The sequence below is a fragment of the Tachypleus tridentatus genome, chromosome 1, assembly GCF_004210375.1.
Source record: "Tachypleus tridentatus isolate NWPU-2018 chromosome 1, ASM421037v1, whole genome shotgun sequence".
Taxonomy (NCBI): Eukaryota; Metazoa; Arthropoda; class Merostomata; order Xiphosura; family Limulidae; genus Tachypleus; species Tachypleus tridentatus.
This window is the reverse complement of record NC_134825.1, coordinates 176,660,425-176,673,335: the sequence shown is the minus strand read 5'-3', so window position 1 is coordinate 176,673,335 and position 12,911 is coordinate 176,660,425. Positions and strand designations below refer to the sequence as shown.

Here is a 12,911-nt window from a genome sequence, read left to right as displayed (position 1 = left end):
TCAGATCTAGACGTTTCTATTGAAACGTTTATGTAGTTAGGTCTAGCAATATATAAAAGTGATTAATTAAAACCAAGTTGTTATTGTTATGTGGACTAGATTTCACATTACTTCTACCGAACAATCCAAAAGAAATACCCAACAGAACAAGTTACAACAGTAGAGCACCTTACAACGATAAAACAAGTTACATCAAGAGTTCACGTTGCAACAATATAGCACGTAAAAACGATAAAACTGATTGCAAAGATACAACACGTTACGATAACAGAGGAGGGTTACAAGAGCAAAACTCATTATAATGATAGATCACGTTACAACATTGGAGCAGGTTATAACAAAAGAACTCGTTACAACATTGGAGCAGGTTATAACAAAAGAACTCGTTACAACGGCAGAGCGTTTTATAAAAATAGAATACGTTAAAACAATACGTACTTTATAATATGTATATGGTATAATTTATTTATATTAATACTACAACAAACATATAATGTTAAGATCCGAAATAAAACTAATGTTAGACATATAAAAGAAATATTAACGTTATAAGTATACCAACATGTAGAATTAATACTGGGAAGATAACAAGCACGTATGTCAAATGTTTCTGAGCTGGATAAGGCTTAGTGGCTTATGTTTCCAGATATTGAAGGCACATAGACGTATTTTCTTTTCACTTCGGTCTGATTGAAATAGCTCAGGAAATGGCTGCGGGTGTTATTAATTAAGTTCAGTTGATCAGTTAAAAATTATAGACGTCAGTGAACAGACAGTTCTTCTGTCACTTTGCTCGATAATTCAGATAAGCACGTGAGGCTAACCCGAAATGATTGAATTCTGATTACAGCCATGGTAACCATTCGGCTATGTCAGAGCGTTTAGTTATGACAGACAGCTCTTCTGTCACTTTGCTCGATAATTCTGATAAGCACGTGAGGCTAACCCGAAATGATTGAATTCTGATTACAGCCATGGTAACTATTCGGCTATGTCAGAGCGTTTAGTTATGACAGACAGCTCTTCTGTCACTTTGCTCGATAATTCTGATAAGCACGTGAGGCTAACCCGAAATGATTGAATTCTGATTACAGCCATGGTAACTATTCGGCTATGTCAGAGCGTTTAGTTATGCAATAAATGCAAATAAATACTGCACTAACAAATAGGAAATATTATAAGTTTGAAATTATAATTTATAAAAATATCTCTATGATGTTAAACCAAAGTAATAAAACAGTCACCATAACAACAAACGAATTAACTATCGTCATAACAACAAAAAAGGTTAGTTACCGCAAAATTACATAAGGCTAAAGTGACTATATCAACATGTAAGAGTTACCATAACAACATATAAGGTTGGTGGTAACATAACACAGGTAATTACGATTAACACAGCCATAATAAGAATGTTTTAATTTAAATTAAAGCTGAACAAAATTAAGCATAGTTATTATTCATTTAAATGTTCCTAGAATACAACAAATTACATATTATAATGTCCTTAATGTTGTATAGCTGACTATTGCATACACTAATTTCGTAATATCTTTGTTACGTATGATAAATATGGAGTGAATATAAGAATTGAATGTAAAAACAACAACATTCCGTATAACTAATTTATAGGATATATTTGAAGCAAGACTGTAATATTTACTAAACTAGATTGTATTAAAGTAATTCGTCCAACTTTATAGAGAACAAAATAAAGGATAAAGTCATGAGCGTGGTCTAAACAGGAACTTCATTAATCACTAAACAGACTGGAAAATATGAGAAACTTGCTCATTCCGGAATTAGTTTACAAATTGGTATTTATACGAAATATGCTTCAGAGTCCTGCTAAATCGGTTGTTATGGAAACCACGTCTATGTTTGGAAAGCATGTAAGACTAAAGAAAATGTCTAGACATTAATTCCTACATGACACTCACGTGACGAAAAGTTTTAAAAAAACAAACACGAATGACGTAGTTCAATCAGCCTGTTCTAAACAGAATAAAAAGTAAGGTAAATATTAGTTTATCATTATACAGAAAAGTTTACATTAGTTTACCACAATCAGGGAAATGTTAGTTTATCATTCTACAGAAAATATTATATTAGTTTACCAATATCAGGGAAATATTAGTTTATCATTATACTGAAAAGTTTACATTAGTTTACCACAATCAGGGAAATATTAGTTTATCATTCTACAGAAAAGTTTATATTAGTTTACCAATATCAGGGAAATATTAGTTTATCATTATACTGAAAAGATTACATTAGTTTACCACAATCAGGGAAATGTTAGTTTATCATTCTACAGAAAAGTTTACATTAGTTTACCAATATCAGGGAAATATTAGTTTATCATTATACAGAAAAGTTTATATTAGTTTACCAATATCAGGGAAATATTAGTTTATCATTATACAGAAAAGTTTACATTAGTTTACCAATATCAGGGAAATATTAGTTTATCATTATACAGAAAAGTTTATATTAGTTTACCAATATCAGGGAAATATTAGTTTATCATTATACAGAAAAGTTTACATTAGTTTACCAATATCAGGGAAATATTACTTTATCATTATACAGAAAAGTTTATATTAGTTTACCAATATCAAGGAAATGTTAGTTTATCATTATACAGAAAAGTTTATATTAGTTTACCAATATCAGGGAAATATTACTTTATCATTATACAGAAAAGTTTACATTAGTTTACCAATATCAGGGAAATATTAGTTTATCATTATACAGAAAAGTTTATATTAGTTTACCAATATCAAGGAAATGTTAGTTTATCATTATACAGAAAAGTTTATATTAGTTTACCAATATCAGGGAAATATTACTTTATCATTATACAGAAAAGTTTATATTAGTTTACCACAATCAGGGAAATATTAGTTTATCATTATACAGAAAAGTTTACATTAGTTTACCAATATCAGGGAAATGTTAGTTTATCATTATACAGAAAAGTTTACATTAGTTCACCACAATCAGGGAAATATTAGTTTATCATTATACAGAAAAGTTTACATTAGTTTACCAATATCAGGGAAATATTACTTTATCATTATACAGAAAAGTTTATATTAGTTTACCAATATCAAGGAAATGTTAGTTTATCATTATACAGAAAAGTTTACATTAGTTCACCACAATCAGGGAAATATTAGTTTATCATTATACAGAAAAGTTTACATTAGTTTACCAATATCAGGGAAATATTAGTTTATCATTATACAGAAAAGTTTATATTAGTTTACCAATATCAAGGAAATGTTAGTTTATCATTATACAGAAAAGTTTATATTAGTTTACCAATATCAGGGAAATATTACTTTATCATTATACAGAAAAGTTTATATTAGTTTACCACAATCAGGAAATATTAGTTTATCATTATACAGAAAAGTTTACATTAGTTTACCAATATCAGGGAAATGTTAGTTTATCATTATACAGAAAAGTTTACATTAGTTTACCAATATCAGGGAAATATTACTTTATCATTATACAGAAAAGTTTATATTAGTTTACCAATATCAGGGAAATATTACTTTATCATTATACAGAAAAGTTTACATTAGTTTACCAATATCAGGGAAATGTTAGTTTATCATTATACAGAAAAGTTTACATTAGTTTACCAATATCAGGGAAATATTACTTTATCATTATACAGAAAAGTTTATATTAGTTTACCAATATCAAGGAAATGTTAGTTTATCATTATACAGAAAAGTTTATATTAGTTTACCAATATCAGGGAAATATTACTTTATCATTATACAGAAAAGTTTATATTAGTTTACCACAATCAGGGAAATATTAGTTTATCATTATACAGAAAAGTTTATATTAGTTTACCAATATCAAGGAAATGTTAGTTTATCATTATACAGAAAAGTTTATATTAGTTTACCAATATCAGGGAAATATTACTTTATCATTATACAGAAAAGTTTATATTAGTTTACCACAATCAGGGAAATATTAGTTTATCATTATACAGAAAAGTTTACATTAGTTTACCAATATCAGGGAAATGTTAGTTTATCATTATACAGAAAAGTTTACATTAGTTCACCACAATCAGGGAAATATTAGTTTATCATTATACAGAAAAGTTTAAATTAGTTTACCACAATCAGGGAAATGTTAGTTTATCATTCTACAGAAAAGTTTATATTAGTTTACCAATATCAGGGAAATATTAGTTTATCATTATACTGAAAAGATTACATTAGTTTACCACAATCAGGGAAATATTAGTTTATCATTATACAGAAAGGTTTATATTAGTTTACCAATATCAGAGAAATATTAGTTTATCATTATACAGAAAAGTTTAAATTAGTTTACCACAATCAGGGAAATATTAGTTTATCATTATACAGAAAAGTTTATATTAGTTTACCAATATCAGGGAAATATTAGTTTATCATTATACAGAAAAGTTTAAATTAGTTTACCACAATCAGGGAAATATTAGTTTATCATTATAGAGAAAAGTTTATATTAGTTTACCAATATCAGGGAAATATTAGTTTATCATTATACTGAAAAGTTTACATTAGTTTACCACAATCAGGGAAATATTAGTTTATCATTATACAGAAAAGTTTATATTAGTTTACCAATATCAGGGAAATATTAGTTTATCATTATACAGAAAAGTTTATATTAGTTTACCAATATCAGGGAAATATTAGTTTATCATTATACAGAAAAGTTTAAATTAGTTTACCAATATCAAGGAAATGTTAGTTTATCATTAAAAAGAAAAGTTTATATTAGTTTACCAATATCAGGGAAATATTAGTTTATCATTATACAGAAAAGTTTATATTAGTTTTCCAATATCAGGGAAATATTAGTTTATCATTATACAGAAAAGTTTATATTAGTTTTCCAATATCAGGGAAATATTAGTTTATCATTATACAGAAAAGTTTATATTAATTTACCAATATCAGGGAAATATTAGTTTATCATTATACAGAAAAGTTTATATTAGTTTTCCAATATCAGAGAAATGTTAGTTTATGATTACACAGAAAAGTTTATATTAGTTTACCAATATCAGGGAAATGTTAGTTTATGATTACACAGAAAAGTTTGTTTGTTTGTTTTGGAATTTCGCACAAAGCTACACGAGGGCTATCACACAGAAAAGTGATTACTAGTTTATTATTACCAGGTAAATATTAGTTTTATCATTATACAAAAACGTGTATTATAGTTTATCATTTCTAAATATTAGTTTAACTTCATACACAAAAGTGACTACTATATTATCATTACCAGGTAAATATTGGTTTATCATTGTATAAAAAAGTTTTTACTTTTTGATTTATGTTTTCTCAACTCGATGTTTTGCTTATAGTGTTTTCACTTTTGCTATATGTTTTCAACTGGTGTTTTATTTCACAGAGTTTTTACTTTTGTTATATGTTTTCTCAACTCGATATTTTGTTTATAGGGATTTCACTTTTTGATTTATGTTTTTTGAATTCGATGTTTTGTTTATAGTTTTTACTTTTTGATATATGTTTTTCTGCACAGTGTTTAGTTTATACAGTTTTTACTTATTGATATATATTTTCTCAACTCGGTGTTAGGTTTATAGTTTTTACTTTTTGATATATGTTTTTGAACACAGTGTTTCGTTTACGGTGTTTTCAATTTTGATATATGTTTTCTCAAACCGGTGTTTTGTTTATAGTGTTTTTACTTTTATAGGTGTTTTGAGATCTCGAAGTTTTGCGTGTAGAGTTTTTACTTTCTGATATGTGATTTGTGAACTTGATCTTTTGTTTATGGAGTTTTTACATTTTGGTATATGCTTCTCAATACGGTGTTTTCTTTATAGTGTTTTTACTTTTTGATGTATGTTGTTCAACTCGATGTTTTTTATAGAGTTTCTACTTTTGGACATATGTTTTTGAACACGGTGTTTCGTTTATAGTGTTTTTTAATTTTTGATATATGTTTTCTAAACTCAAAGTTTTGTTTATAGAGTTTTTACATTTTAAAATATGTTTTTTCAACTCTATATTTTGTTTATAGAGTTTTACATTTTAAATTATGTTTTTCAACTCGATGTTTTGATTATAGAGTTTTTACCTTTTGATATATGTTTTCAATTCGATGTTCTGTTTATAGAGCTTTTAATTTTAAATTATGTTTTCTCAACTCGATGTTTTGTTTATAGAGTTTTTACTTTTGATACATGTTTTCAACACGGATTTTTTTACAGTTTTACTTTTGATTCTTGTTTTTCAACCTCGATGTTTTCTTTATAGAGTTTTACTTTTTTGATATGTTTTTCAACATGTTGTGTTGTTTATAGCGTTTCTACTTTTTAATATATGTTTTGAACTGGATGTTTTGTTTAGAGTGGTTTCACTTTTTCATATATGTTTTCAAATTGATGTTTTATTATAGATTTTACTCTTTGATATATGATTTTCGACTCCATGTTTTGTTTATTGGATATTTACTTTTTGACATATGATTTTTCAACTGGATGTTTTGCTTATAGTTTTTACTTTTTGATATGTTTTCTCAACTCGGTGTTCTATTTATAGTGTTTTGATTTTTAATATATGTTATCTGAACTCGATGTTTTGTGTATAGTGTTTTTATTTTTTGATATGTGTTTTGTAAATTCGATGTTTTCTTTAAAAAGTTTTACTCTTTATATATGTTTCTTCAACTCGATGTGTTGTTTGCAGAGTTTGTACTATTTAATATATGTTTATTCAACTCGGAGTTTTGTTTATAGTGTTTCTACTTTGTTATTCTTCTTCCTTCAATTTGATGTCTTGTTTGTTGTTTTTACTTTGTTATTCTTGTTCCTTCAATTTGATGTCTTGTTTATTGTTTTTACTTTGTTATTCTTCTTCCTTCAATTTGATGTTCTGTTTATTGTATTTTTACTTTGTTATTTTTCTTCCTTCAATTTGATGTTTTGTTTATTTGTGTTTTACTTTGTTATTCTTCTTCCTTCAATTTGATGTCTTGTTTATTGTGTTTTTACTTTATTATTCTTGTTCCTTCAATTTGATATTTTGCTTATTGTGTTTTTTACTTTGTTATTCTTGTTCCTTCAATTTGATGTTTTGTTTATTGTATTTTTACTTTGTTATTTTTCTTCCTTCAATTTGATGTCTTGTTTATTGTGTTTTTACTTTGTTATTCTTCTTCCTTCAATTTGATGTCTTGTTTATTGTTTTTACTTTGTTATTCTTCTTCCTTCAGTTTGATGTTTTGTTTATTGTATTTTTACTTTGTTATTTTTCTTCCTTCAATTTGATGTTTTGTTTATTGTGTTTTTACTTTGTTATTCTTCTTCCTTCAATTTGATGTCTTGTTTATTGTGTTTTTACTTTATTATTCTTGTTCCTTCAATTTGATGTTTTGTTTATTGTGTTTTTACTTTGTTATTCTTCTTCCTTCAATTTGATGTCTTGTTTATTGTGTTTTTACTTTATTATTCTTGTTCCTTCAATTTGATGTTTTGTTTATTGTGTTTTTACTTTGTTATTCTTGTTCCTTCAATTTGATGTTTTGTTTATTGTATTTTTACTTTGTTATTTTTCTTCCTTCAGTTTGATGTTTTGTTTATTGTGTTTTTACATTGTTATTCTTCTTCCTTCAATTTCATGTCTTGTTTATTGTGTTTTTACTTTATTATTCTTGTTCCTTCAATTTGATGTTTTGTTTATTGTGTTTTTACTTTGTTATTCTTCTTCCTTCAATTTGATGTCTTGTTTATTGTGTTTTTACTTTGTTATTCTTGTTCCTTCAATTTGATGTTTCGTTTATTGTGTTTTTATTTTTTGATATGTGTTTTTTAAGTCGATGTTTTCTTTATAGAGTTTCTCCTTTTTGTTATATGTTTCTCAATACGGTGTTTCGTTTATAATTTCTACTTTTCGATATATCTTTTCTGAACTCTATGTTTTGTTTATAGAGTTTTTAGTCTTTTATATATCTTTTTTTCCACTCCATGTTTTGTTTATAGTGTTTCTAATTTTCGATATATGTTTTCTGAACTCGATGTTTTGTTTATAGAGTTTTTAGTCTTTTATATATCTTTTTTCCACTCCATGTTTTGTTTATAGTGTTTCTAATTTTCTATATATGTTTTCTGAACTCGATGTTTTGTTTATAGAGTTTTTAGTCTTTTATATATCTTTTTTCCACTCCATGTTTTGTTTATAGTGTTTCTAATTTTCGATATATGTTTTCTGAACTCGATGTTTTGTTTATAGAGTTTTTAGTCTTTTATATATCTTTTTTCCACTCCATATTTTGTTTATAGTGTTTCTAATTTTCGATATATGTTTTCTGAACTCGATGTTTTGTTTATAGAGTTTTTAGTCTTTTATATATCTTTTTCCACTCCATGTTTTGTTTATAGTGTTTCTAATTTTCGATATATGTTTTCTGAACTCGATGTTTTGTTTATAGAGTTTTTAGTCTTTTATATATCTTTTTCCACTCCATGTTTTGTTTATAGTGTTTCTAATTTTCGATATATGTTTTCTGAACTCGATGTTTTGTTCATAGAGTTTTTAGTCTTTTATATATCTTTTTTTCCACTCCATGTTTTGTTTATAGTGTTTCTAATTTTCGATATATGTTTTCTGAACTCGATGTTTTGTTTATAGAGTTTTTAGTCTTTTATATATCTTTTTTCCACTCCATGTTTTGTTTATAGTGTTTCTAATTTTCGATATATGTTTTCTGAACTCGATGTTTTGTTTATAGAGTTTTTAGTCTTTTATATATCTTTTTTCCACTCCATGTTTTGTTTATAGTGTTTCTACTTTTCGATATATGTTTTCTGAACTCGATGTTTTGTTTATAGAGTTTTAGTCTTTTATATATCTTTTTTCCACTCCATGTTTTGTTTATAGTGTTTCTAATTTTCGATATATGTTTTCTGAACTCGATGTTTTGTTTATAGAATTTTTAGTCTTTTATATATCTTTTTTCCACTCCATGTTTTGTTTATAGTGTTTCTAATTTTCTATATATGTTTTCTGAACTCGTTGTTTTGTTTATAGAGTTTTTAGTCTTTTATATATCTTTTTTCCACTCCATGTTTTGTTTATAGTGTTTCTAATTTTCGATATATGTTTTCTGAACTCGATGTTTTGTTTATAGAGTTTTTAGTCTTTTATATATCTTTTTTCCACTCCATGTTTTGTTTATAGTGTTTCTAATTTTCTATATATGTTTTCTGAACTCGATGTTTTGTTTATAGAGTTTTTAGTCTTTTATATATCATTTTTCCACTCCATGTTTTGTTTATAGTGTTTCTAATTTTCGATATATGTTTTCTGAACTCGATGTTTTGTTTATAGAGTTTTTAGTCTTTTATATATCTTTTTTCCACTCCATGTTTTGTTTATAGTGTTTCTAATTTTCGATATATGTTTTCTGAACTCGATGTTTTGTTCATAGAGTTTTTAGTCTTTTATATATCTTTTTTCCACTCCATGTTTTGTTTATAGTGTTTCTAATTTTCGATATATGTTTTCTGAACTCGATGTTTTGTTTATAGAGTTTTTAGTCTTTTATATATCTTTTTCCACTCCATGTTTTGTTTAAAGCGTTTCTAATTTTCGATATATGTTTTCTGAACTCGATGTTTTGTTTATAGAGTTTCTAGTCTTTTATATATCTTTTTTCCACTCCATGTTTTGTTTATAGTGTTTCTAATTTTCGATATATGTTTCTAAACTCGATGTTTTGTTTATAGAGTTTTCTTTTTGATATATGGTTTTTCAACTCGATCTTTTCTTTATGGTGTTTTTACTTTTTGATATGTGTTTTTCAACACTTTGTTCTGTTTACAGTTTTTAAGTTTTGATATATGTTTTCTCAACTCCATGTTTTGTTTATAGTGTTTTTACTTGTTTATATATGTTTTTTCAACTCAATGTTTTCTTTATAGAGATTTTACTTTTTCATACATGTTTTCAACTAGGCGTTTTGTTTATAGAGTTTTCAATTTTTGATATATGTTTTTCAACACGGTGTTTCGTTTATAGTGTTTTTAATTTTTCATATAAGTTTTCTCAACTGGGTGTTCTCTTTATAGTGTTTTGTCTTTTTGATATATGTTTTCTGACCTCGGTGTTCTGTTTATATAATTTTTACTTTTTGGTATATGTTTTGAATTTCGCGCAAAGCTACTCAAGGGCTATCTGCGCTAGCCGTCCCTAATTTAGCAGTGTAAGACTAGAAGGAAGGCAGCTAGTCATTACTATCCACCGCCAGCTCTTGGGATACTCTTTTATCAATAAATAGTAAGACTGACCGTCACATTACAATGCCCCCACGGCTGAAAAGGCAAGCAGGTTTGGTGCGATCGGGATTCGAACCAGTGACCCTCGGGTTACGAGTCGATCGCCTTAACCTACCTGGCCATACCGGGCCTGAACTCAATGTTTTGTTTATAATTTTTACTTCTTCATGTATGTTTTTCAACTCGATGTTTTCTTTATACAGTTTTTACTTTTTGATATATGTTTTTCAACTGGGTGTTTTTGTTTATAGTGTTCTTACTTTTTGACATATGTTTTTCAACTCGGTGTTTCATTTATAGAGTTTTAACTTTTTCATATATATATCTTAACACGGTGTTTCGTTTATACAGTTTTTACTTTTTGATATATGTTTCATCAGTGATGTCGAGAAAACCCACTTGTAGAGAAATATATATGTAAAAAGGGCTCGTTTGCGTTGAGAAAATATTTTACATAGAAGAGTGAACAATGTTTCGACCTTCTTCGGTCATCGTCAGGTTCACAAAGAAAGAAAGAGTATAACTGATGGAGTATATTGGAGAAACAAGCAGAAAAATGGAAACCAGATTTAAAGAACATAAAAAGTCACCTTCACACGTTTTCGAACACTGCAAGTCAAATAAACACAACATAACCATAGAAAACACTCAAATAGTAAATAAAAAAACAAACATAAAGAAATGCAAAATTAAAGAAGCCTTACTTATACGACAACTTAAGCCCAAAATAAACCAATACAAAGGAACACCTTTATACCTATATTAAAAAATAATATAAATAATAAAAATAAATAATATAAAATTATATATTCAAACATCTAAGCCCACCCTCTACGTTCCGACACTTAGTTACACAACCCCTTTGAAACATGTGGTCAGCTTCCGGTCAGTTACCTATTTCTTTCTTTGTGAATTTGACGATGACCGAAGAAGGTCGAAACGTTGTTCACTCTTCTTCGTAAAAAAATTTTCTCAACCCAAACGAGCCGTTTTTACATATATATTTCTTTATATTGTTCCTACTTTTTGGTATATATTTTTGTCAACTCGGTGATTAGTTCAATATTTTAGTTATTAGAATATTTAGTTGTTACAATATTTTAGGTTTAAGAATATTTTAGTTTTACAATATTTCAGTTGTTAGAATATTTTAGTTCTTAGAATATTTTAGTTGATACAATGTTTTAGTCGTTAGAATAGTTTAGTTGTTAGAATATTTAAAATTGCTACAATATATTTTAGTTTTTAGAATATGTAGTTGTTACAATATTTAAAATTGCTACAATATATTTTAGTTGTTACAATCTTTTGTTGTTAAAATATTTAATTAATAGAATATTTAGTTGTTGGAATACGTTTGAACGACTTATTTACTGTTTATATTTTACGGAACATTTCTAATGTTTGGGCCACCATGTATTATGCAGTCCTTCCATCCTACTGCACATACATCACAGTTACAATAGCGTTGTTATAGCTCTGAATCAGTTACTTTATTTCAGATAAAACTTACCGTTATTAAATATAGCTTCTGGAGTTATACAAACACTTCTTTCATAGATTGGAAATTCTGTGCAGTCCAAATAGTCGGGCCAAGAAACATTGAATCTGTTTAGCAAGGGTTCGCATCCCTTACGTGCTCGCTCACAAACACTGCGACAAGGAGGAATTGCCTCAATGGAGAACTCCATGGTACAGATGGGGGCGTAGAGAGAACACAAGAAGAACGGGAGGTACGGAGAGCATCGTGTCTTGACCAGAACTTCAAACTGCTCTGATGCTAACATGGCATTTTCTTGGGTGCTGTGATGCATCAGATTAGGCATACGAGTCATATTGTAAGGCATGTTCAGGCACATGGGAATCTCCACAGGTTCGCACGAGTAAACCGTTGCTGCCGTGGCAAGCATATGTAGAAAACCCAACATGGTCGTCGCGAGTATCGTGTGTTGTGCTCTGAGGAGATGCTTATCAAAGCCACATTCGTCACCATCGGGTGTATGCTTTCTTAAGTATGACTCATCCAGTACGAAGTAACGCTATAAAATGTTGGAGAAGAGGAAAACTTTCAAATTTTGATACTTAACTTGTTATATGTTTTATGTAAATTATCTGAGAAATGTAGCCAGTAAAATGTTTTCGAATCCAACACAGGTCAAGAAGAACACGAAAACCTAGGTGCATAAACCACCTATACCTTCCGAACTAGGAAAAAGGTGGGATTACTCAACCTTTCGCCAGATCTCATATTACGTTTTACGTTGTATTGATTTCATAGCATTTTAAAAGTTCCAAGCGTTTCTAAAGAAAAATAAAAGACAGAGATAACTTTATGTTGCAGTATGACAGTTTTGTGATGAAAGATAGAGTATTTTTATAGCTGCCTTGACAACCACCAGTCACCAAGACGACACTTCCAAGCATTCCGTCTGCCGAAAAGTTATTACATCACAGAATCTTGCCAGGCCATCTTACAGAAATATTTTCACCGGCAACGTTGGTTCAAAGAACGCCGCTCTGGCGGAGAACCAAGACTTTATAATCATGAACTCAGGTAAAGCTCTTATTTTTATTCCTG

The 12,911-nt window shown here is 27.9% G+C and overlaps 1 protein-coding gene across 2 annotated transcripts in view; it reads right to left on the bottom strand.

Annotated features, from left to right (window-relative positions):
• The window catches only part of LOC143230959 (secreted frizzled-related protein 3-like), a 63,783-nt gene extending 51,252 nt beyond the window's left edge, over positions 1 to 12,531 (bottom strand). Inside the window, exon 1 of one of the 2 annotated variants that reach the window (XM_076465320.1) lies at positions 11,847 to 12,531. In XM_076465320.1, coding sequence (XP_076321435.1) covers positions 11,847 to 12,261 — 415 coding nt within the window. In that variant the 5' untranslated portion in view covers positions 12,262 to 12,531. The remainder of the gene's footprint in view (positions 1 to 11,846) is intronic. The other variant, XM_076465318.1, reaches the window with a different exon arrangement.
• Between the last annotated feature and the right edge of the window lie 380 nt (positions 12,532 to 12,911).